General features: G+C 41.7%; 1 protein-coding gene across 1 annotated transcript in view; it reads left to right on the top strand.

Annotated features, from left to right (window-relative positions):
* The first annotated feature begins 5,609 nt into the window (after positions 1-5,609).
* Positions 5,610-21,201, top strand: part of SEMA3C (semaphorin 3C) — a 123,992-nt gene continuing 108,400 nt past the window's right edge. The window contains exons 1-2 of the mRNA XM_050892834.1: positions 5,610-5,904; positions 9,027-9,167. Coding sequence (XP_050748791.1) covers positions 9,065-9,167 — 103 coding nt within the window. The 5' untranslated portion in view covers positions 5,610-5,904; positions 9,027-9,064. The remainder of the gene's footprint in view (positions 5,905-9,026; positions 9,168-21,201) is intronic.

The raw sequence follows: 21,201 nt of genomic DNA, 5'->3' as shown, positions 1-21,201 counted from the left end.
TTTATAAGGCTTTGACCTTGATGATGAAGCCTCACTCTTCATGAGCAGTTGTACTGGGTTTGCGTGGCAAGGTTTTGGTAGCGGGGGGGCTACAGGGGTGGCTTCTGTGAGAAGCTGCTAGAAGCTTCCCCTATGTCCGATAAAGTTAATGCCAGCGGGTTCCAGGACGGACCCGCCACTGGCCAAGGCCGAGCCCATCAGCAACGGTGGTAGCGCCTCCGGGATAGCATATTTAAGAAAGGCAAAAGAAGTTTCAGGGGAGTTGCAGTTGCAGCCAGAGAGAGCGGAGTGAGAAGATGTGAGAGAAACAACTCTGCAGACACCAAGGTCAGTGAAGAAGGAGGGGCAGGAGGTGCTCTAGGCGCCAGAGCAGAGATTCCCCTGCAGCCCGTGGGGAAGACCATGGTGAGGCAGGCTGTCCCCCTGCAGCCTATGGACGTCCACAGTGGAGCAGATATCCACCTGCAGCCCGTGGAGGACCCCACGCCGGAGCAGGTGGATGCCCGAAGGAGGCTGTGATCCTGTGGGAAGCCTGCGCTGGAGCAGGCTCCTGGCAGGACCTGCGGACCCATGGCCCCGTGGAGAGAGGAGCCCACGCTGGAGCAGGTTTGCTGGCAGGACTTGTGACCCCATGGGGGACCCACGCTGGAGCAGTCTGTTCCTGAAGGACTGCACCCTGTGGATGGGACCCACGCTGGAGCAGTTTGTGAAGAACTGTAGCCCGTGGGAAGGACTCACATTGGAGAAGTTTGTGGAGGACTGTCTCCCGTGGGAGGGACCCCACACTGGAGCAGGGGAAGAGTGTGAGGAGTCCTCCGCCTGAGGAGGAAGGAGCGGCAGAAACAACGTGTGATGAACTGACCCAAACCCCCATTCCCCGTCCCCCTGTGCTGCTCGGGGAGGGGGGGAGGAGGTAGAGAAAATAAGGAGTAAAGTTAAGCCTGGGAAGAAGGGAGGGGTGGGGGGAAGGTGTTTTAAGATTTGGTTTTATTTCTCATTATCCTGCTCTGATTTGACTAGTAATAAATTAAACTGATTTTTCCCCAAGTCGAGTCTGTTTTGCCCGTGGTGGTAATTAGTGAGTGATCTCCCTGTCCTTATCTCGACCCACGAGCCTTTCATTTTATTTTTTTCTCCCCTGTCCAGTTGAGGAGGGGAGTGATAGAGCGGCTTTGGTGGGCACCTGGCATCCAGCCAGGGTCAACCCACCACAGCAGTCTTTATTTGACCCACCTCAGTAAGTCCATTGACAAGTTAGAGCACACTATGTCCAAGGACTTAGGCCATCTCCAATCACACAGTGGTATCAGCAGTAGCTTTATCTTTACTATCTCTTGAATCTTTGGACTATTTGTTGTGAAAAAGAATATAAACTGCTGTTCATATTAGCACACCTTCAAAACGAACACCTAATAGCTTTCCCACAATAAACTGCTGATATGTTTCACACTTTCCCCAGTTCTTGTAACTGTAAGAAAGAAATAAACAAAGATGAACTAATTGGATAACCTAATGACCTTGCATTTCTGTAAGGTGATTTGACATTCATAAATGAGGACAGAGGAAATAGAAGTTAATACCATTTTCTCTCATCACTTGGAATCTGGACACTTACTATACACACAGTTCCTTCGATTTTTTAAGAAAGCAATGGATTACATTTGATGGTCACTTTATCATGCCTTTACTACACTTTTCTTTATAATAGCTAGCATTTGATCTTGTCTGAATTGTAAGTCTGTGTTCGTGTCCAAAGCAGAAACTGATTAGTGAACCTGTTGATCTTCTTAATGGCTAGCTGTTGCCAATCCAGTGAAATCATTTGATTCTCTTCCACTGTGCTGTCTTTATCCATCCAACTGTGTCTCAGGAGGTTCCTGTCTTCCTCCTCTGCCATCTTCATCCATCTTGGTTTCTCTTCTCTGTCTTCTCTCTTTTAAACGTGTGTTCCTTCTGGGCCTACTGCTTCCTATAATCTGTTCACTTTTTCAGGAGCTTAAAATCTAAGTGGGGAGAAACTAAACAAAACAAAAAAGCCAAACCCCAAAACAAAATGTTAAGTAAACGCCCAAATCCACTCTTGCCCTTCTTGCTCCTGGCTTCAGTTAGTGTTTAGGTCTAAAGCTAGGCCTGGGTCCATTAGGATGATTTGTTTGGGTAAGAAGCAAACACCATGCACAGATACAACAAAATCAGCATCTGTTTGTTTTGGCCGTGAGGGCTTGCCTGCTCAGATCATGTTGCAAGAATCAGAACCACTCCGACTCCAAAGCTGAGAGCGAGGGCCTGACTCTGTCCTGACACATGTGATGCAACCTGGAGTAACTGCACGTAGTTATAAATCTCACATGCACCAAATCAGAACTAGAAGCAAACTGTACAACACCTTGTATGCTTTTTGTAACAGAGGAATGATTAAAAATCAGCTGCAAAACAGAGTTCAACTTATTTGTCCTCATCCCCATGTTAGCCTGTAAAATACACAGCCTGGAAAGCAAGTGTCTTGCATACTTTTCATTTCACTCACAGGGCTGATTCATGCCAGTAAATACTGAAACCCCACCTCATAGTTTGGAGAAGCAATTTCCATTCCCTGAGTTTTGCTGGAAGCTAATACATGCTATTACAAAACATCTAAAGTAAAACTTTAACCATTTCACTCAGCCCAGCTGTGAAGTTCAAACTGCTTTTTAAAGTTAATTATCATGCTTTGACCTGCACGTATGCACGTTAAACACAAATAAATCAATATGGCATGCTTATTCTTGTTTCAATTTGCTTTTTGTTTTTAAAATTAGCATAGTCTTGCTGTGCCTAACAGATACGTGAGCGTGATGGTATCTCACAGATTAAAGTTTTGAGTTTGTCTCTTTGTAGTTCATTTGCTATTTTATAAACCCAAAGTCCTTGAGGGAGTGTTGGAAAGCCCCATAATTTTCCTCAATGTTCCATTTTACCTTTTTATCTCTGATGTAGCTAGCACATGTGAAAAAGAAATGCAGATAGCCAGATGGCTCCCCGGTGTCCATACATACAAAAGCACTGACAAACACAAGTGACTCTAACTAATGCTGATGTTGATTCACGCTTGAGCATATTCTTTTTGTTTTTTTCCTAATGCCATATTATTAGGAACATGTGTTTATGATCTTACCAAGAAGATTATTATTCTGAATTTTAAGATGAAAAAGCGGAATCATCATACTTTTTTTTTATTAAGGCAAAAATATTTGGGAAGGACAGTTAGAATCATCATAATTTTTAGTGTTGGTATTTCACGGTAACATTCTCCTTTTTCTTTGACTGTATTGCCACCCATTACACATCTCCCAAAAATCTCCTAAAAGAGAGGTTATTTCGTATTTGTTTTGTGGTTTTCTGTGCACTCTCTTCTGAATCACCCTGCATAGACCACAGCAAGAGGGAGAATACTGAATTAGCTGATTCACTTCTGTTGCTTGGTGTGGTGATCTGTGACTGCACTTAGTTGTGGGGATTTTCCAAAGTAGACAAGTGACTTCACCTTTTGCCAGGGTGCTGCTGTCAGACTGAGGCATTTGAACATCACCAGATTTCAAGGATGAGCAGCATCATGTTCACAGCCACACCGCCTGCTCATTGAGAGAACAGGCTCTCTGATGGCTTAGTTTAACTGCTCCCTAGGACAGCACATATGTTCACGCATTTCTGCATAGTTTATTCGTGTTAAGGAGGAGAAGTGGAAGAGCATCAATATTTTTAAGGACTCATGATCTGGAGAGTTTAGTTCATCTGATGGCATCAGCTAATTCATCCTCAAGATATCATGTGAACTGGGTCAAGCTTTTCAAATTCTGGACCCATTTTTTTTCGGGCATCAGTTGCAAATCTGACATTTCATTTCAGAGGAAGGAGCATCCCACACTTTCGTGTTCTCTGGGATTATAAGTGCCTTATAATACTGGAATTTCTTGCTTGAAGAAAGCACTAACTTTGCTAGGCTGGCACTGAAGCCTGGGGGAGAAACTGTCTTTGAAATATGTGTGACCCTAACTCATGCAGATGAGCTTTTACACAAAGTAGCCTATAGACACAGGCCATAAAGACATCCACAAGTATAGACATAATTTGTTTATTCAGGGCACCGTATTCAGGCTACTCCCTGCTCTCTAGCTATAATGCATTAATATTATTGACTGCTTTGGTTAGTATGGCCAGAGTGTGTAATAGTTGGAAACAAGATTGTAACTTGAGCCTGTGCACTGATTCATTGTGGGTACTTGTTAACATATTTCTGCCTGTGGGACACGGCTGCAAGTGTATCATGAGATGTGCTCCCTTGAAGTATTGCTGCGACAGTACCCTGCTGTGCAACCTGCACCACCTCTGCTGGATCAGAAACCACCTCTCTCCCCAAAAGTGGAAATCTTGATTCAAAAGAAGTTTGCACCTAGCAGGTCAGACCAGCACAAAACATGCTTGCAAGACAACTTAGGAAAACCTAACCCAGAACCCACATCTGTTGTTCGGAAAATCCTAGGGGCTTTAACGGAGCTATGCTGCAGTTCACATTTTCAAGAAACCTTGGGTAAAATTTTCAAAGCTGTCCCAAATCTCACCAAAACCGGGAAGTTTGCACAGCACCCTGGGGAAAAATTGAGCTTGAGCAAATGCAGCTCCCAGTCTCCTGAACTGCTAGAGCGCTTCTGAAACCTTGTGGTAAAACTCCTGGAGCAATCAGGAGGCTGAAGTACAAATCTAACTACTGCCTTAACGCTTCTTTCTTACTCTTCTTCGCTCATTTTAAGTTTCAAATCGAGCAAATAATGGGGGGGGGGGGGGGCGAGGAGGAACCCCTCTGACTGGGGCTGGATGTGACCTGGTTTCCTCCTCACCACAGCCCTGCCTCTTTCCCTCTCTTCACAGTGACATCTACCGGCCTCCCCCGAAAGCTCCCCGCTCCCCCGGAACCCCTCCACCCGCCGCGCTCCCCGGGGGCTCGGCTCCGCCCGGGCCCGCTCCCAGCCCGGGGCCCGGCTCCCCGCGGGGCCGCTCTCCCCCGTGGCCCCGCTCCCCGCCCGGCACCGTCACCTCCCCCCCGGGCTTGGCCGGCGGCCCCGGCACGGACTCCGCGCCGGCAGCCCCGGCGCTGCCGTCGGGGCGCGCTCGGAGCCCCGGGACGGCCCGCACGGAGGGGCAGAAACTTTCCTGGCGAGTTTTCCCTCCCGTCTCCGGCGAGCCCCGCGGGCGCGCAAACTGCGCGGATGGGGGTCGGAGGCTACCTGCCGCTGAACCCCACCCCCCCCGGGGCCAAGCCAAGGGGGGCTGTTCCCCTAAAAAGCCTTTGACTGTCTTGTGCCCCCCTACCCCGCGCAGCCAAGTTGCGCCCTGCGCGCCCGCGGGCGCTCCGCGCTGCCGAGCGCAGCCGGCGGCTCCGCGCTGCCCGGGCCGGGCCGGGCCGGGCCCGGCGGCCGCCGCCGCCGCCGCGCTCGGCGGGGTGTGGCCTCGCCATTATTTATGAGCTCCAGCCCCTATTTGCTCAGCTAATGATGCACCGGAGGCCGCGGTGCCTCGCCTCGCTAGCGCGGCGGCGGCGGCGGCGAGGGCAGGGCAGCGCCTGTAACTGGAAACCAAAGCCTTCACCGTCACCGCCCGGCCACTTTCCATTCACTCCTAGGTGCTTAATTGAGGGCTGGGGAGAAGCGCTCCTGGTGCCTTAGGAGTCCAGCTATAAGGATTATTTTACAAAGGAGCCGGGAGTACCTTTGCGACCACCGGGAGGAGAGACTTTTCTTTATTTTTTTTTTATTTTTCCCCCCACAATGAGCCAGGTTTGGAATTAAAATGTTCTGGTAGCGGGAGTCGAGTCCATAAACTGATAGAAACCGGACAGAAATCTGTATTACTGGTTCCTCCAATAGCTGGGTAAGCATAATTGAAAGTTCTCTTTCTTTGCTGTAATAGATGTGAAATGTGTTTGATGGTTGAATTTTCCTGCTGTTCACAGATAGTTAAAGCAATATTTTCCAGATTAGCATAGTCTGCGTTTGGCGGGTTTTGTTGTTTTTTTTTTTTTCCCCTTTCTTTCTTTCCTTTCTTCTGCTGAATGATTTTCCTTACGGGATTTAAGGGTAGGACTCAGTTTGTAGCGGATGACACCTGCACAGCACTTCACAGCAAAGCTATATAATACTTTCCAAAGCAATACGGCATGCTGAAAGCGACCTCCGTGGCAGGAAAACTTCACCACTTTACTTTAGTAGCGGTTTGCTGGTTTGTTTACAGTTAGAATAGGGTATGAGAGCAGAAATGTAATTAGACATTGCTTTTTGTCTGTCCTAAAAGATTCTTTAAAAGTACTTGCAAGGTTTTAGGTCTGTGAGTTGTCAGCAGAGATCATGTGCACAGGACATGCTGAATATAGTATCATGACTTACTGAGATAAATTCAGAACTGGGATATAAGCCCAAACTGAGAGTCAAACCTGCAATGAGTTTGTGTTCAGTTACCAGGTATGTAAATCTCTGAAATTAAACCTCTCTCCATTAGGTAACTAACTCACATGTCAGGCACCCTGAGGTACCTTTTTGGCATCATATGCATTTATTATTTATGTGTCTAACAGCTGGGTAGGAACCATGCAGCTCAGAATTTGAATCTTGTATTTGCCTGTCACTTCTGCATTAACGGTGAAGATCTGCAATTTGAGCAATGAAATGTAGCAATGTTTCACTTCTGTAACTGATTGCACTAGAATTGGCAGGAGGCATGACAGTGGGAGGGAAAGAGTGCTGAAAGGGTTTTTTTATTATTATTTCCTACAGTATCATTTAAACGAAGAGAGAAAGCCACACACTTGTTCCTCTTTGACTTTTTATCTCTACTGCAAAGAAAGCATAGTGCTACTACTGTAAAATACTAATCCCATTGCATCTGTTAAATCACATGTTCTGTATGATTGGCTATTTGCTTTGGCCTGACAAAGAAATTTTATCAGGATTTAATGGCATTTCTCTCTTAGAGGGGTAAGTTAAAGGATATCCCATGGGCTAGTCACAAGGTTTTAAATTTAAAGCCCACAAAGCGGCATTAATACTAGAGTTCGTGCAGCCTGTTTAAAAATTATTCTTGGCGAAAACTCTGCAACTATCATTTTATTAGTTAACAGACCCTTAGAGATAATTTGGAACTGGGCCAGAATGGATACATTTCTCCTGTAGACCAGATCTGTAGCTGGCAAATTTCTGACACTGGTGTTTTTGTCAATTAGCAGAGTTGTAGCATTACTTGATCTTCACGCATTTCTCAGTACTCCAGAGCAAATCGTGAAGGAGAGTTTAGAGTGTGAGCTACAGAGCTGTGCACTCGCTCATGCTGTCTCCATCCCACCCCCAACTTAGTAGGAAGTTCTCATGCAGAGAGAAGCCTTTCAAAACGATTTACAGTGAGTGGATAGGGAATGACAGAGGTAGTAATGAGATACGGGGCTTTTACCGCTAAGGCAGTGGTGTGGATCCAGCCCAAATTGGTGCTGACCTAAAGTCATCCCTGCCTGACAGCTGGTTCCTGCCATGCTGTGGTGGGTACAGCCGGTTCTTTTAGGACAGGTGTGCATCTCAGAGGGACCGAATGAACAAGCATGTAGAAATATTGGCTTCCACCGGAGGGACTGTGGTGCTAGAGCAGAGCTGAGGTAAAGAAGTGTAAGAAAGATGATTGCACAGGCAACAAAACTCTTAATGAAATAAATGTATAGCCTTCAATGCTATCTTCTAGCTGTAGGGGTTGTATCCTTCAAAGTGCTTCCAGTTACCATAGAATCAAATATATCACCTGATTAAACAATAAGTTGTGTCCAGTAGAAGGGCTGTTGATGCCAAAAAGAAAAAGTATGTATAAGCAGGGAAGTAGAATGGGCCTAAAATGAGGGTGTGTTTTATTCTCACTTTTGCAGCTGAGCTGAAGAACAAAGTTGTTATCATAGGTGAAATGAAATTTGGACTTCACAATTTTTTGAGAGATGCAGTTTAGGAGCATGATAGATATGCAATATTCAGCTTGTAATGTCTTCTGGGTTTTATGGGTCTGGTCCAAAGTCTGTTGAAATTGATAGAAAAGTGCCATTGACTCCAGTGAGCTCAAGCTCTTCCTGAGCTAAGAAAAGATGCAGATTTGTTTTGGGGTGTTTCTGATTCTCTGAGGAGCTCAGTCTTCTCAGCAGCTAAACCCTATAAAATGAATGTAGATTCAGTAGATGTGCAGGAGGAGTAGAAGTATCAAGTGTAATGCACTGTCCAACACTGGGTATTCTTAGTGCTCTGTAGAAGTCTACGAGAGCAGGTAAGTATCCCGAAAGGAGCTAGCCCAAAAAGCAAATGTTGACTAGCAGTTTCAAGCATGTTGAAATACTTTTGGTGTCACTGGTTTTGAAATTAGTGACGTACATAGTCAGGATTTCATCTTAAAAGAAGATCTGGAGGGCTATTAGAGAACTCAACTTACTAAAACTTAAAGCTCATTTCCAGGCACCTTTGATTTCAAATGTTAAAAGAAAAACAAACAAACAAACAACAACCCAAACCTGGTGTGTGTCGTGTCCTGTCCCCCCCCCAACATGAGAGAGAGATCAAATATGATGTAAAGTAAGGAGAGACATCTAAAAATATCAACTAGTTTTTTATTCGTGAAACTTTATCTCCTGTCCTTGCTTTGCTCTGCCTTGACATTTAGTATAATTATTTTTCCAGCAGGTGGAATTGTCCTTATTTAAATAAACTGAATCTAATGCTGTAGTCTGCCTTAGCCAAAACTCAGGCTCTGTTGGTTCATACTAACAAGCAGAGAGCTCTTTTTGTGCCAGCACGGAAGACCGCTGGGGAAAAGCATTTTCAGATATACAAAGAAAAAGCAGAAGTGCTGTACCTCCTTCACATTATCATATATCATGGCTTCAGCTGAAAGAGCTTTCTAACACAGATCTTTCTGTAGTGTTGTTTTTGCTCCACAAAATTGTATAACAACAGTAATGTGATATCTCTGTCTTTCAGGTTTCATTTCTTGGATATTAAGTTGCAAATCTGAAGAGATGGCATTTCTTGCACTGCACGTGTTGATTGGGATATTTATTTACTTTAGCAGTGTAAAAGGATCTTCCCAGCCTCAAGCAAGAGTGTTTTTAACATTTAATGGTAAGAAAGAAGATAAACATTCTTAAGCAAATGTTATGATTGAACATTTTCTTCTTCCCTTAAATTCAATAGCTGAGTAGAAATTGGCTTTTTGATCTGTGTCCACAATTGTTATTTTTGGTTTGTGTTGCTGAGGTACCTGTCAGCCTAAATTTGATTTTCACCTGAAGTTCATAGCTACTATAGCTATAGGTACATAATTTTAAGAGTTGTTATGGCTTACGAACGACTAAAGGTTTTATTTCTTATCCTTAATTTTGTTTGGGAAAGATGATAGCACATGGCATCCACATGGTAGTGGAAGTTACTAATGATTTGAGTTGCTTTCATTTGGTGCCCAACTGAGACACTTTATACTCTGAAAATCAGGCTGCCTGAAGGTTTACCAAGATAGTTAGCAAGGCACGGAGTCCTTTGACAAAATGTCATTCCTTGTGCACTTTGTACAGTGTGTCGGATGTACATAGCATGTAGCAGTCACTGATGCCTGCATACTGCAAACAAGCAATCAGAATTATTATTTTCAAAAGAAAGGTGCTTTTACTTCTGAAGTGATGAGCAGTACCTCATTGCTTATTACCCCAGTATTACTTTAACAGTAAGGTAGCTTATTCTTCTAGTATTAATCCCTCTCTTAAATGCTGATTTTAGCCACCACTTCAGAATGTGTGTGTTCTTCAGACTTCCAGCTTCTGTTAAATTTGAGCAGAAATTTTCTGTCACTAACTACAGGGGCATTGGCTTTCTTCAGTCCTCTGCCTTTTCTGCAGTTGTCTTTGAGGCATGAGGGCTTGCTACTCCCGGCACCGATACCGTCTGCATTAGGATCGTTTGTATGGTTCACGAGTGCAGGGACGCCCTGCAACTGCCGTGTCCTCTCATGGGAATATTCTGTGTGCTCCGAATAGTCTTTAAAGAATCACTTTGAAAATAATCATAGCTAGTAAGTATCTCAAACTGCTATTCGCCGCAATGATCATAACCATGTACTCTTGAGCCCGAGAGACATTCGGAAGGAGGCCTGCCAAGTTAGACCTTCCACAAATACCAACCAGCAGACTGAACAATTACAAGATATTGCATATTGTAGAGTATAGGGCCCTAAACTTAACAGGTGTCAATTGTCATGGTTCCACTAAAAGCAATAGTAGAAATTGCATTCCAAGAGGGAACTGCCAAATGAAGAAGTAGGTGGGAATTTATTTTCCTTGCTTAAGTAACGCTGACTTAATGTAGATGGTACTGATTCAGCACAACTCAACACAGAAGCAAGTTAGGCTGTGGCTGTGTGTTACACCTGCAGGTTTGTCACACTTATGCAGAAGAGGCTGATTCAGGTTTCCACATTGTGTCCATGGTGGCCTTGAAAGTAATCTAGGCTTCTCCTGATTTCTGGTATGAGCATGAAGAAGGAAGCATTCAGGTTTTGCAGTATTCAACCTTGTGAATGGGAAAAAATCATAATAAAGGGCAAATAGTTTTAACTTGGACTCAAGAGATTTGTGTTTCGTTCCTTGGCTCATCACAGGTATCCTGCAAGTCTGAAACACAGAACCCCCCATAGGGCAAAAAACCCCAGACCTAGGGATTTAGAAAAAATAATGGCTGGGTGAATTGAAACCTTAGTTTCTCTGTCCCTCTCTGAAAGGAGGTTGTCCCCCCTTCCTTTAAAAGAGGTTATGACAACTTTATGTCACACCAACCCCTTCATCTGGTGAGGTTCTTGGGCCCCAAGAGCTCTGCCACCCCACGCCAGCCCTGGGGACACAGCCTCAGCTCTCCGCCTCCTGACTGTAACCCCGCTGGGCTGCCTCGATTACAGCTCACTTCTGCAATATCATGTACAGTAGTCGCGTGTCCTGTGTCCTCTCCTTGATTTTTAAAGCGATGCTTTGCATGGGTAAAACTGAGTCTCTAGCCTCAGTGAAAGTTAGGGGAAAGTAAGTGTCACCAGAGCCTTGCAATACTATCTGATTATCTTAAAACTGACATTTTACTTTCTCTAATACTTATCTCAACATTCAAACTTTAAAAATAAAAAAAAAATTACATTTTAAAGTCCTTGATTTTTAATGGGTCTTTTAAAGTCATAAAAGTAAGAAATAGTTATGCATTTTATAATATGACAAGTAATGTCTGAAATAGAGGGCTGAGCTTTTTGTAAAAACCAGCAATTTTATTTTTAAGCCTGATTTCCAGATGGTAAGAAACAGCTTTCATTATGTGAAAAGAGTTTGCAGGTTGTTGTGTATAACAATGGCCCCACCTGTAGTATGAACTTCTGTTCTATAAATCTTCGTTTATTTACATGGATACTGATATAAGAGAAAAAGGTGAAACTCTGTATTGTTCTCTAGCCATGTGTGATAACATAGTCTTTCTGCATAAGCTGCTTCATAGCTTATTGTTTTTAAATCATGTAGAAATATCAAGTTATTGGCTGTCTCCATGCCCTGAGAAGTTGTCAGGTTTTGTGAAGAATTGTCACTCTTTTAAAGTGCATCATTTGAAAATAAAACTATAATTAGGACTCCTTATGTTTTAAATTACATTAGACAATAAAGACAAGTCATTCAAACTTAGGATACGTACATGATATTTTTCAAGTTCTGAATTGGATTTGGCTTGGTGTCTATAATTACATTGCATAAGTTTTGGGGGTAGAATGTATACAGGAGAAGAAAATGAGTGATGCTTTTCAAAGCTAACCTGCTCCTTCAGGATCAAGTCAATTGAGCTTATTCACATCGCAGCATTTCTCATGGGAAAATCCAGCAAGTATCTTGACCTATTCTGTTGTTCGTCAGGAAAGATAAAAATGCAAATCGTTTGAATCATGGGCTGCTTTTCTCTTTGCTATCTACTTCATTAAGAATCAAATGTAATTAAAAAGTAAGCCTGGGTAATACCTCAAGAGCCTGATAATAGGGATTTTGCAATTAACTTCAATGGATGAAGGACTGCAACCCTAATTTCTATTTTTGAAATCAAAAGCCTGGCCCCTTGTCTAATTAAAATGTAGTTCATGACTTAGCTGAGATTGTTAAATGTGTGTCTGACGTGAGTGTGGAACTTACTGCTGTCTGCACCCTGAGTGTCTTGAAAATTGCAGTGCCGTACAGAACGCCAAGGCCTGATTTCTATTGCTTTGCACCTTGTATAGCCATTTACTTGGATGAAGGAAAAGGCCAGGCTGGAGCTGAACTGCATGCTTTGCACAGGTATATGTGGGTATACATGGCACTAGGCCTATGGAGAATCAGGCAAAGGGGTTCTCATTTTGCTTGGAATGATTTGTCATGACCTAATTGTCCTGTTCAACTGTGATGGCTCAAACCATCAATATTTGTACAACATCTGCTCTTGAAGAGCTGCTGCGGTTGAAGAAAGATGGCTCCAGCTTTTTCTGGCTCTGAAATTGCAAAGATGTGAAGCCTGTGGCGCAGCAACTGCAGTAGTGTTGGGGAATCATCTGCTGTGTTACCATGGAGCATGCAAGAGTCAAGGGAACCTGGGATGGGGGAAGCAAAGGACTTGACACGTCTCCCTACGCTGTATACCATCCCCACTCCTCTTACCTCTTCTGGCTCCTTGTCCCCAGAATAAATCTTCCTTAATCTACTTAAATCACCTATCATAATTTAAAGCACCATAGTTTATTTTCTCCCCATAGCAAAAGACTTGCCTTATCTGTTTATGAACTATCAAGTACAGTGCCTGCTGTTTCTCAAGCTACATGCATTCCTCCTTGTTACTGCACGTTCCTGAACAGATAATTGGGAGCTGTATCCTTCAGTCTTTACAGGGGCAAAACATTTCTCAAGTCAGTGGGAGTATTATCAAAATAAGAAAGGAGTTATTAGACTCCAGGGTAGTGTCAGACTTTCATTTCATTCCAACTCACATTTACGTTTTGGGTTTTATTGCAACCCTAAAATGTTGGGCCATACCATTTTAACATCAGATTCTGAATCAGTCAAAGCAGTTCCAATACTTATTTTTGAAAATACACTCAAACAAATCTTCTTTGAGCTTTGAATTTATATGGAGACGCACAACCAAGTGATAATCTCACAATTTACTGGGACCATTTCATGCATTCCTACCTAAAATGTCTGGTCAAGCAGATATTTCCCATGCAGATTCTCCCATTGTCTCCAGTGAAAATTCCATATGAGAAGTGGATCAAGGCTAATTTGCAGACGGTTTTGTTCCTCTTTTTGTCATAAAATTACTAGAACACGTAAAGCACTTTTAAGAAAGTATCAATCAGCTTCATTAATGACAATTAAAAAGCATAAAATGTCACCAGAGCAACAGCAGCACTTATTCAACTGTCAACATATTTTAAAAGATTTAATGCAACCCCTGTGGTTACCCTCAAGGAAAAATAAAGGAACTGAGAACCATTTTCTTTGAGCTCTTGAGCAACAGCAGTACAACTTGTTTTTAAACAATCCCTCATTGTAATGTTAATGTTACCACAGTTAATAAAAAGTTCATTTATTATTTGGGGGACTTTGTGCTGATGACAGTCTAGTAGGCAACGGTTTATGCTCAAATAGTTGATTGGATCTTTGGTGGTGTCCATGGAATGAAAGCTACTTGCAAAATGAAGTAGAGGTAAAGCATTAAAGAAAAAAAAAGAGAAAAGAAAAAGACAGAGAGAAAAGAGAACCATGGTGTTATTTTTGTTTATATGCAGAACTCATACAGAAATTTGAGTGTTTATATAGTTGCATAATTTACAGCAAATTGTGGGTCAGATTTTCTCAAAAGTAACTGATTTGTGGCTTTCACAGTTTCATGGATCTTAAATAATACTAATTTATAAAGCGTTGAACACCAGCCATGTGAAAGTTCTTCCTCTTCAGTTGTCTTGCACTGGAGACCTAAAAACTTAACTCACTTTTGAATACTGTCAACTAAAAATAAAATTCTTTCTTATCTTTACTACTGAAGTTAGTATTTTTACATTTGGTTGAATTGACAACTTTGGTTGTTCTTAAAGACAAATACCTAATTTACAAATTGAAGTCTTTGGGTGTAATTTTTAGATTTTATCTTCTCCCTATATGGATTTTTTTTCTTGCTTTGTCTTTTTTTTCTCTGTTATTAAAATAAACAGAGACATAATGCAATAAATCTTACTTGTATAGAAATTGAATTACTTTAATAGGCTATAAGTTAAATGTAAAAAAAAAAAAATTCAAACATATTAAACGAAGCATTATGCAAAAAGCTCAGTATTCTTTCTAGAGTTCCATAGGTAGAGGTCCCACATGCCAAATGACATTGAATCTGCTTGTTTTCATACTCACTCTTGTTCAGTGGCAGTGTCACTGACTTGGCTTCACTGTCATTATTGTTGATATGAGTGTACAGGAAACGAGAATTTCATGTATTGTTTCTGTATTTAAAGTTAGATTGTGCCATGTGCTGTGACTTCAGTTATGAAAACGATCATGCAGTAAAGCTGAAGTCACAGGTGATGTTTGTTCCAGTTCTTTGTTTGTTCTCTGAAGCTACTGCAAGAGCTACCCTCATAGGAAAGCACAAATAAGCACATGGTCTTCAGGGCAGTTAATTATCAGGCCCCAAATTTAGGAGAAAAGCGTATAAATTTAATCCTGCTCTTGGATGAAGAACTCATCCAAACTTTACAAAGTTTGAGAAGACTCGAGTCTTTTATTGTCTCGAGACAATAAAAACGAGATCTGTTATCTAAGAGGTGACTTCCTTTAATCTCTTTCTGTTCCCCAACTCAGTCACTTTGACCTGTATCTGAACCATCTCTTTTTTTTTTTTTTATTTTGGTATGGAAAAATCAAACTTTATCTTAGAACATTTTGACAGATTCGACACATCTTGGCTCTCTCTACTTGTCATAGAGGAAAGCAGCTTATCTTGGCCAATTCCACTGCTCTCTCATTACAATTCTTCCTTGTGTTGCCTGTCCAAGGCAAAAGCTGAAGTCCCTACATAGGCAGTTATATTGCCATTATTGTACAACACATCTTCTTTTATGTTTAAAAAAATGCGATGAGAGAAAAATGGCATAGACATTTCTAATACCCTATCTTTTTCAGGACTGTTCGAGTATCAGTAACAAGAGCTCCTCTGTGAGCCATTTCCATACTGGATGAGTTCACAGTGCACTTTGATACGTGGTGCTGCACAAGCCTTTTTGTGTATCAGATGTAATTAGTGACGTGACTCACAATAATTACTCATTTTATTGAAGTGCGTTGACTGAGATCCTGCCATGAATAAATACATAGACCAAGACCTTATCCTGTCATTTGAACCGGCCATTTCTTCAGCATGTGTATTTTGTTCTTTTTGGTGCTGACTTTTCCGTGTTCTGGATAATGCTCCTTAATAAAAAGACTAGGCACTCTTTCTCAGGGAAAGGCCATTGTGATAGGGACACAGTTTGCTGATTCACAGTGTGCCTTCTCATCTCATCTTACATTCAGATGGTGATGGCTGCAGCAGACACCAGGTTAAAAGAAGGCTGTGTGTTTTCCCCTGTTCATCCAATTACAGAGTTGGGATCTCAGGGATGCAACTGAGGAGTGAAAAATACTCCGTTACCTGTGTGAATCAGTGTGATGTTGGGTCTTCTGTTTCACTGTGAAGTGTGCAAATCAAGATAAGTCCAGTAATGAAGTGAACGATGGTGATTAATGGAGGCTTTACACCGTCTGTCCTTCCTCCCTTCCCTTCATACCTCCATCCTTATTCAACGCAAACTTGGTACAATTGCGTTTGCATCATTACTTCATCCACCATTGATATGGCTTCTTCCTGGAAGCAGAAATCCTGCTTACTGGTTTACTGAAGCAAAGACTCTGGTATCACAGCGGAAGGAAGATAAGGAGTGATAGCTTTGCCTCTCCCATGAAACCACTCTGGAGCTGGGACTATCATGCCCTTTAGAGAATTTCGTTTTTCTTCTTATCCTTGTGAATATAAGGCTAACTATCTCTCCTTGAGGAAAAGTCTCTTGCTTCTTGTGTGGATAAGGTTGATGGAGGTTGTTTCCTGTCCCTTTGTACAAGAGCTAGTATTTGGGATATTCCCAGCTGCTACTCTCACCCAGCAAATCAGTTATGCAAAAGTGAGTGCTAGATTATTTTCAGAAACACAGTATAAATATTTTTAAATAATGGTCTTAAAATAATTATTTTAAATTCCAAGACAGTGATACAAACAGGAGACAACATTTTGAAGAAATGTCCTGCTACCATCTTACATCTTATCTACAAGAAACTGTAGCCCATGGTATTTCATCATTACCTGAAAAAACATTTTTTTCTGGAACCACCCATCAAACCATCTTGATAGAAAAATCTCTGGAACAGCATTTCACCAGTACACAACTCCAGTGAGTTCAATCAGGGAGTGCCAAGAAATGCAGGATCTACTAGGAACTCTGTGTGTTGTTAGGGAGAGAAAGTGAATTTCAGACCTGGTGTATGAATGCCCTCAGATCACCACGAGCTTAGAGTTTGGTCTATGAGCACCTTTCAGGGCTAAGCTCTTAATTCTTAATTTGGCCACCATATCAGGAGCGTGATACGACTTTTTTAATGACATCGGTAATCCTGGGGAAGGAAGAATGGTTTGGGGTTTGGTTTTTTTATTTTTATTTGGGGGCTGTAAGTAACTACCTCATATAAAACACACCCTATTTTTATGAGAAGTTTTTACTTCTAATACAAATTTCAAATGCAAATATGATTTCGTGAAATGCAACATCTAGAAATAGTTTGGAATGAATATCCAGACATTTGAACTGTTCTGCTGAATCTTTCTCACTGCTCTGGGATAAATGATTGCCTCACCAAAATTATCTTCTAGAATGTGGATGAGGAGACATCACAATCACCCTGGATTGCCAAATAATTGCTTAATGGAAAAACAATGTGTCTTGGCAGTTAATTTTATTTAAAAAAACCCCAAACCAAAAACCCTAAATTAAGCTGAAGCCAAATTCTTTAATTAAAGGCATCATTTTCAGCCATTAAGAGGATCAGACTGGCATTCTGAAATGAAGAAAAAGGACTTTGCTTTAGAGTTACACGGTAAATGTGTGACGTATTAAAATTCACTTTCAACTATCTATTATCTCAACTATTGTCTCCTTTTAGTATTTCCTTTGCAATTTCGTAGTTCCTATATTGCTTTGCAAATGCAACTGAAAAAAACCAAGGTCTTGTAAATCCTTCCCTGAGAGTAATAGGCATTCTCAGTCATCTGTTTTTCTGATAATTTGTTGTTGTTTCTTAGAATTTTTTTCTTTTGCTTAATACCATTTCCCTTTACTATTCTTAATGAAAAATACATTTTCTTTTAAAAGCTTCAAGTTATGCAGAATAAATCAATTTCTGTCAGCTCAGAATCAATTAAATTGGGCAAATATTGGCTTCTTTTAACATCTGTGTAAATCAGGCTATATCTCTCAGTCCCCCAGCTTAAAGGAGCTGCAGAGTTAGATTTACAGGGATAAGGGAAATATGTGAGGCAAGTGTCTGATCGCTCATTCAGTTCAATGGCTGGGAATGACAAGGTTCGTTTTCTTTCCTTCTCATGTAACAGACCAAGAATGCAAAGTTTTGAACAGCAGAAGGAGAAGATAAATATCATGGTGTATAGGCACGCAAAAATTAATAGAGTAACAGGAAACAAAGAGGGAAAGATAGCAGGATAGATGTATTCATCATCCTGCAGTAATTTATTTTTAATGCAAAGGCATGTGTATTCAAAACACTGTATTCGCCTGTGTTTTTTGCTTTTTGATCCCAAACATTTTACTAGGTGTGAGCCTAAAACTGATACAGAAGCTCCTTGAAAACAACTACTGATCTCAGAAGACAAGAAGAGTGGAGTTTCCTTATCCTCTACTGAGACACAGCCAGCCGGGGAATGAAACATGGTGTTTTCCTTGGGGAAAACACTGTCACGCACTTCTTTGGCCTTTCTGGTGCATTTCAATGGCACAGGATAGTTCGTAACACATTTAGTTTCTACAGTTCTTAGAAATTCCTCCTTGTCTGAAATAACCAGCCTGCATGCCAGTCATTGCAGTTTTCTGAGATAGTCTCTGTGTTAATACGTTGAGTGCTCTTACAAGGCTCAATATCAAATTAGTATACAAAAATGTGAGCACTTGCATCTTCAGAATGGCACTTTCTGTTTTTTTAATATCAACCAATTAGGATGTTATTTTCAAGGAGAGGCTTGGCATTTTTTCAAAAATTTACTTTTTGAGGCCTGAAAAGGATTTAGTTGGCATGGAGAGCTGATCCCAGGCTTAGACTTTTCGATGGCTTCAACGCAAACACAGCTGGAATTTTTTAAGCTGATTCGGCTAAAAACCCACTTCCTGCCACTGCTGAAAATAATGCACCATCATTTTTTTTTTTTTTCTGAAAGCAGACAAACCTACAGCAAAGACAAAAGAGTTTAAAGCCCTCATGAAGTGTTTTATTGTGGTTTGTGTTAGGGAAATAAAGCTGTGCGTACATGGCTATAAAATATGAAAATGAATATGCCTGTAAAGCCATTACCTCTGATTTAATAACTTACCATCTTTATAGCTTTGATAAGTCCCTTTAAAATGAGAAGGATGTCAGCCATTCATTTCTCCAGTAGAAACCTTGTTTTTCTTATGGATACTTGCAGACTTAGGACTTTTTCAAACATAATTTTCAAAACTAGAGTAGGAGAAGAATCAAATGTCAGTGATGTTTATTTCATTGGATGTTTCTTCAAACTCCCTCTCTACTATTTGCTAATCTCAGGTAAACATGTTCTTAAGCTCACAAAGGCAGCTGAAAAAGTCTGTTCCTAAAGTGGCAAAACTGCAAAAAATTGCAAAAATAATTTGAAACTTTCAGATGTGGTTAGGTATACCACTATCTACACTAACGGTGTTCAGAAAGTGAAGCAAGGAGAAGACTTACATACTTGGCCAGCATGGTTTGGCCCACCAGCCAGGTCCAACAAACAACAGGCTTGTATCTGGTCCCATCTTTTCCTTCAAGACACGGGAGAATCTTTGCTTGCACAGTATCTGCTTCCTTAGCTAATGAATTCTTCCTCCTGCCCCAGCACCCTGAAGATGAGCAGCGAGTTCATGAAGCACTGGCATGGCACTTACAGAAGAGAAAGAACATGAGTCTTGCTGCATTTGTGTGAATATATGCGACTGGACTAGTTAAAGCTGCTGCTGTGTCCACTTCAATAAAAGCAGGCACTGGGGGAGAAGGGCAAGCACAGGAATTCAGCATCTCCCCAGCAGCTGGGGAGAGCAGACCACCCTGATGCAGGAGCTCTGAAGAGGGTTTTATAGAGGAAGGTTGTGCCAGCTGAATCAATACTAGGGCAGGTTTCATACCTACTGTGGTAATTTACATAGATGTGTTGGGGGGTGTGATCTAATAGAATTAAATTATTTATTTTTTTTTTAAAAAACACCTTTCTTGAGTTGGATTTGTTTGCAGATACAGGAATCTGCCACAAATGATGTCTTAATTTCCATTTGCTGTTTCAAAAAAAGAAATTTCATTCCAGATTCTCAGGGTGTCATTGCCAAAGAACTTTCCCTCATAAGAGCTCTCCAGATACATCCAGTAGTGCGATACAGTGATGAGATCCCTCTCCATTATTATTATTATTATATTTGTACTTCTATTGAGTGCATTTTTATTGGTATTGGTATTTTGGTATTGGTATTGGTATTAGTATTGGAGTCAGGCATTGAATGCTGGTTATGAAGCAGCCTGTCCTTCTCCTTGTATGCTCAATTCCTCTCTCATCTTGTCCTTAAAGAGGTGAAAGAATTCTGCCTGGACTTGTCCAACGGGCAAGCAGCTGAGTTTTTTCTTTTCACTCTGCATGGTGACTGTGAAGGACCTTTGCTTTAAGGTTATTCTCTTTCTACAGGAGGGGACAATGGCATTGGGAGGGGTTTATGGCTTGCTTATTGTTGTTGAAAGCTTCCCTAGCCAGCTGGAGAAAACTCCCTTTCAGATCAGGTTGGATGTGAGAGAAAACATCTAACATCTAAGATCAACTAAACTTGAGATTGTGTGTAACATCAATAAACCACAGCACTCTGAATAAACAAGGTGGCCACTCACTGTTTACTGTTCCCTTTGCTTATTTTCCCTGCTCTGTGTCTGTGATAGCCCCAACCTGTTTGCTGAGCAGCTCAAAATAAGTTTTGTTCAAAGTGAGTCTAATTCTTCGTTGATGGGTATGAGTCCTATGTGGAAATGTGTGAGAGAGAAATAGCAGATTGTGGGACATTTTTTCTCTAAAAGGCCCTTTCAAGAAAGCAACTGTTCCTCTGTGGAGAGCGAGGGGGGGATGTAACAGTCACCAAGAGGTGAAAGGGTCTTGTGGAGATTACTCACAGGCAGAAGGAGTTGGGATGAAGTTACTCCACCCCAGGTCACGTTGTATGAGAACATTCAGTCGTAACATCTGCTCTAGAGGTAATCTCCAGCTCCTTTGAAGCTGACTTCAGATCTGATACCAGATCTTCTCATGTTGAAGAAAGTACATGTGAGTATTCTCTGTAGGTTCAGTAAGGAGGCAAAATATTAATTTTCTACACAGGAATTGAGCATGGTTCTGGGAGCATGGTTCTGGCCTACTGTGTCATTTATATGTTAGAGTTTTCTGCAATCGTGCGAATTTATTTGTTTTGATTTGTGGAGAGGAGAGATCAGGGAAGGAGCTTGCTGTGTCTAGTTTTGGGCCCTCCCAGCATAAGAGGTGCTGGCGAAATGGAAGAAGCCCAGTGAGGGGCTGCTAAGCTGTTATGGGTGCTGGAGCACATGGTGGACAAGGAGAGGCTAAGACAGCTGAGTTTCTTGAGCCTGGAGAAGAGAAGGCTAAGGGGCATCTTGTGGCTGTCTTCAGCTGTCTGATGGGGAGGGTACAGAGAGGACAGAGCCAGACTGAGAAGTGCACAATGACAGGACAAAAGGCAAAAGTCTCAAGTTTTAGCAAAAGAAAT

This window comes from Gymnogyps californianus, chromosome 1 (genome assembly GCF_018139145.2).
Source record: "Gymnogyps californianus isolate 813 chromosome 1, ASM1813914v2, whole genome shotgun sequence".
Classification (NCBI taxonomy): domain Eukaryota; kingdom Metazoa; phylum Chordata; class Aves; order Accipitriformes; family Cathartidae; genus Gymnogyps; species Gymnogyps californianus.
This window is presented reverse-complemented; position numbering and strand designations above follow the sequence as displayed.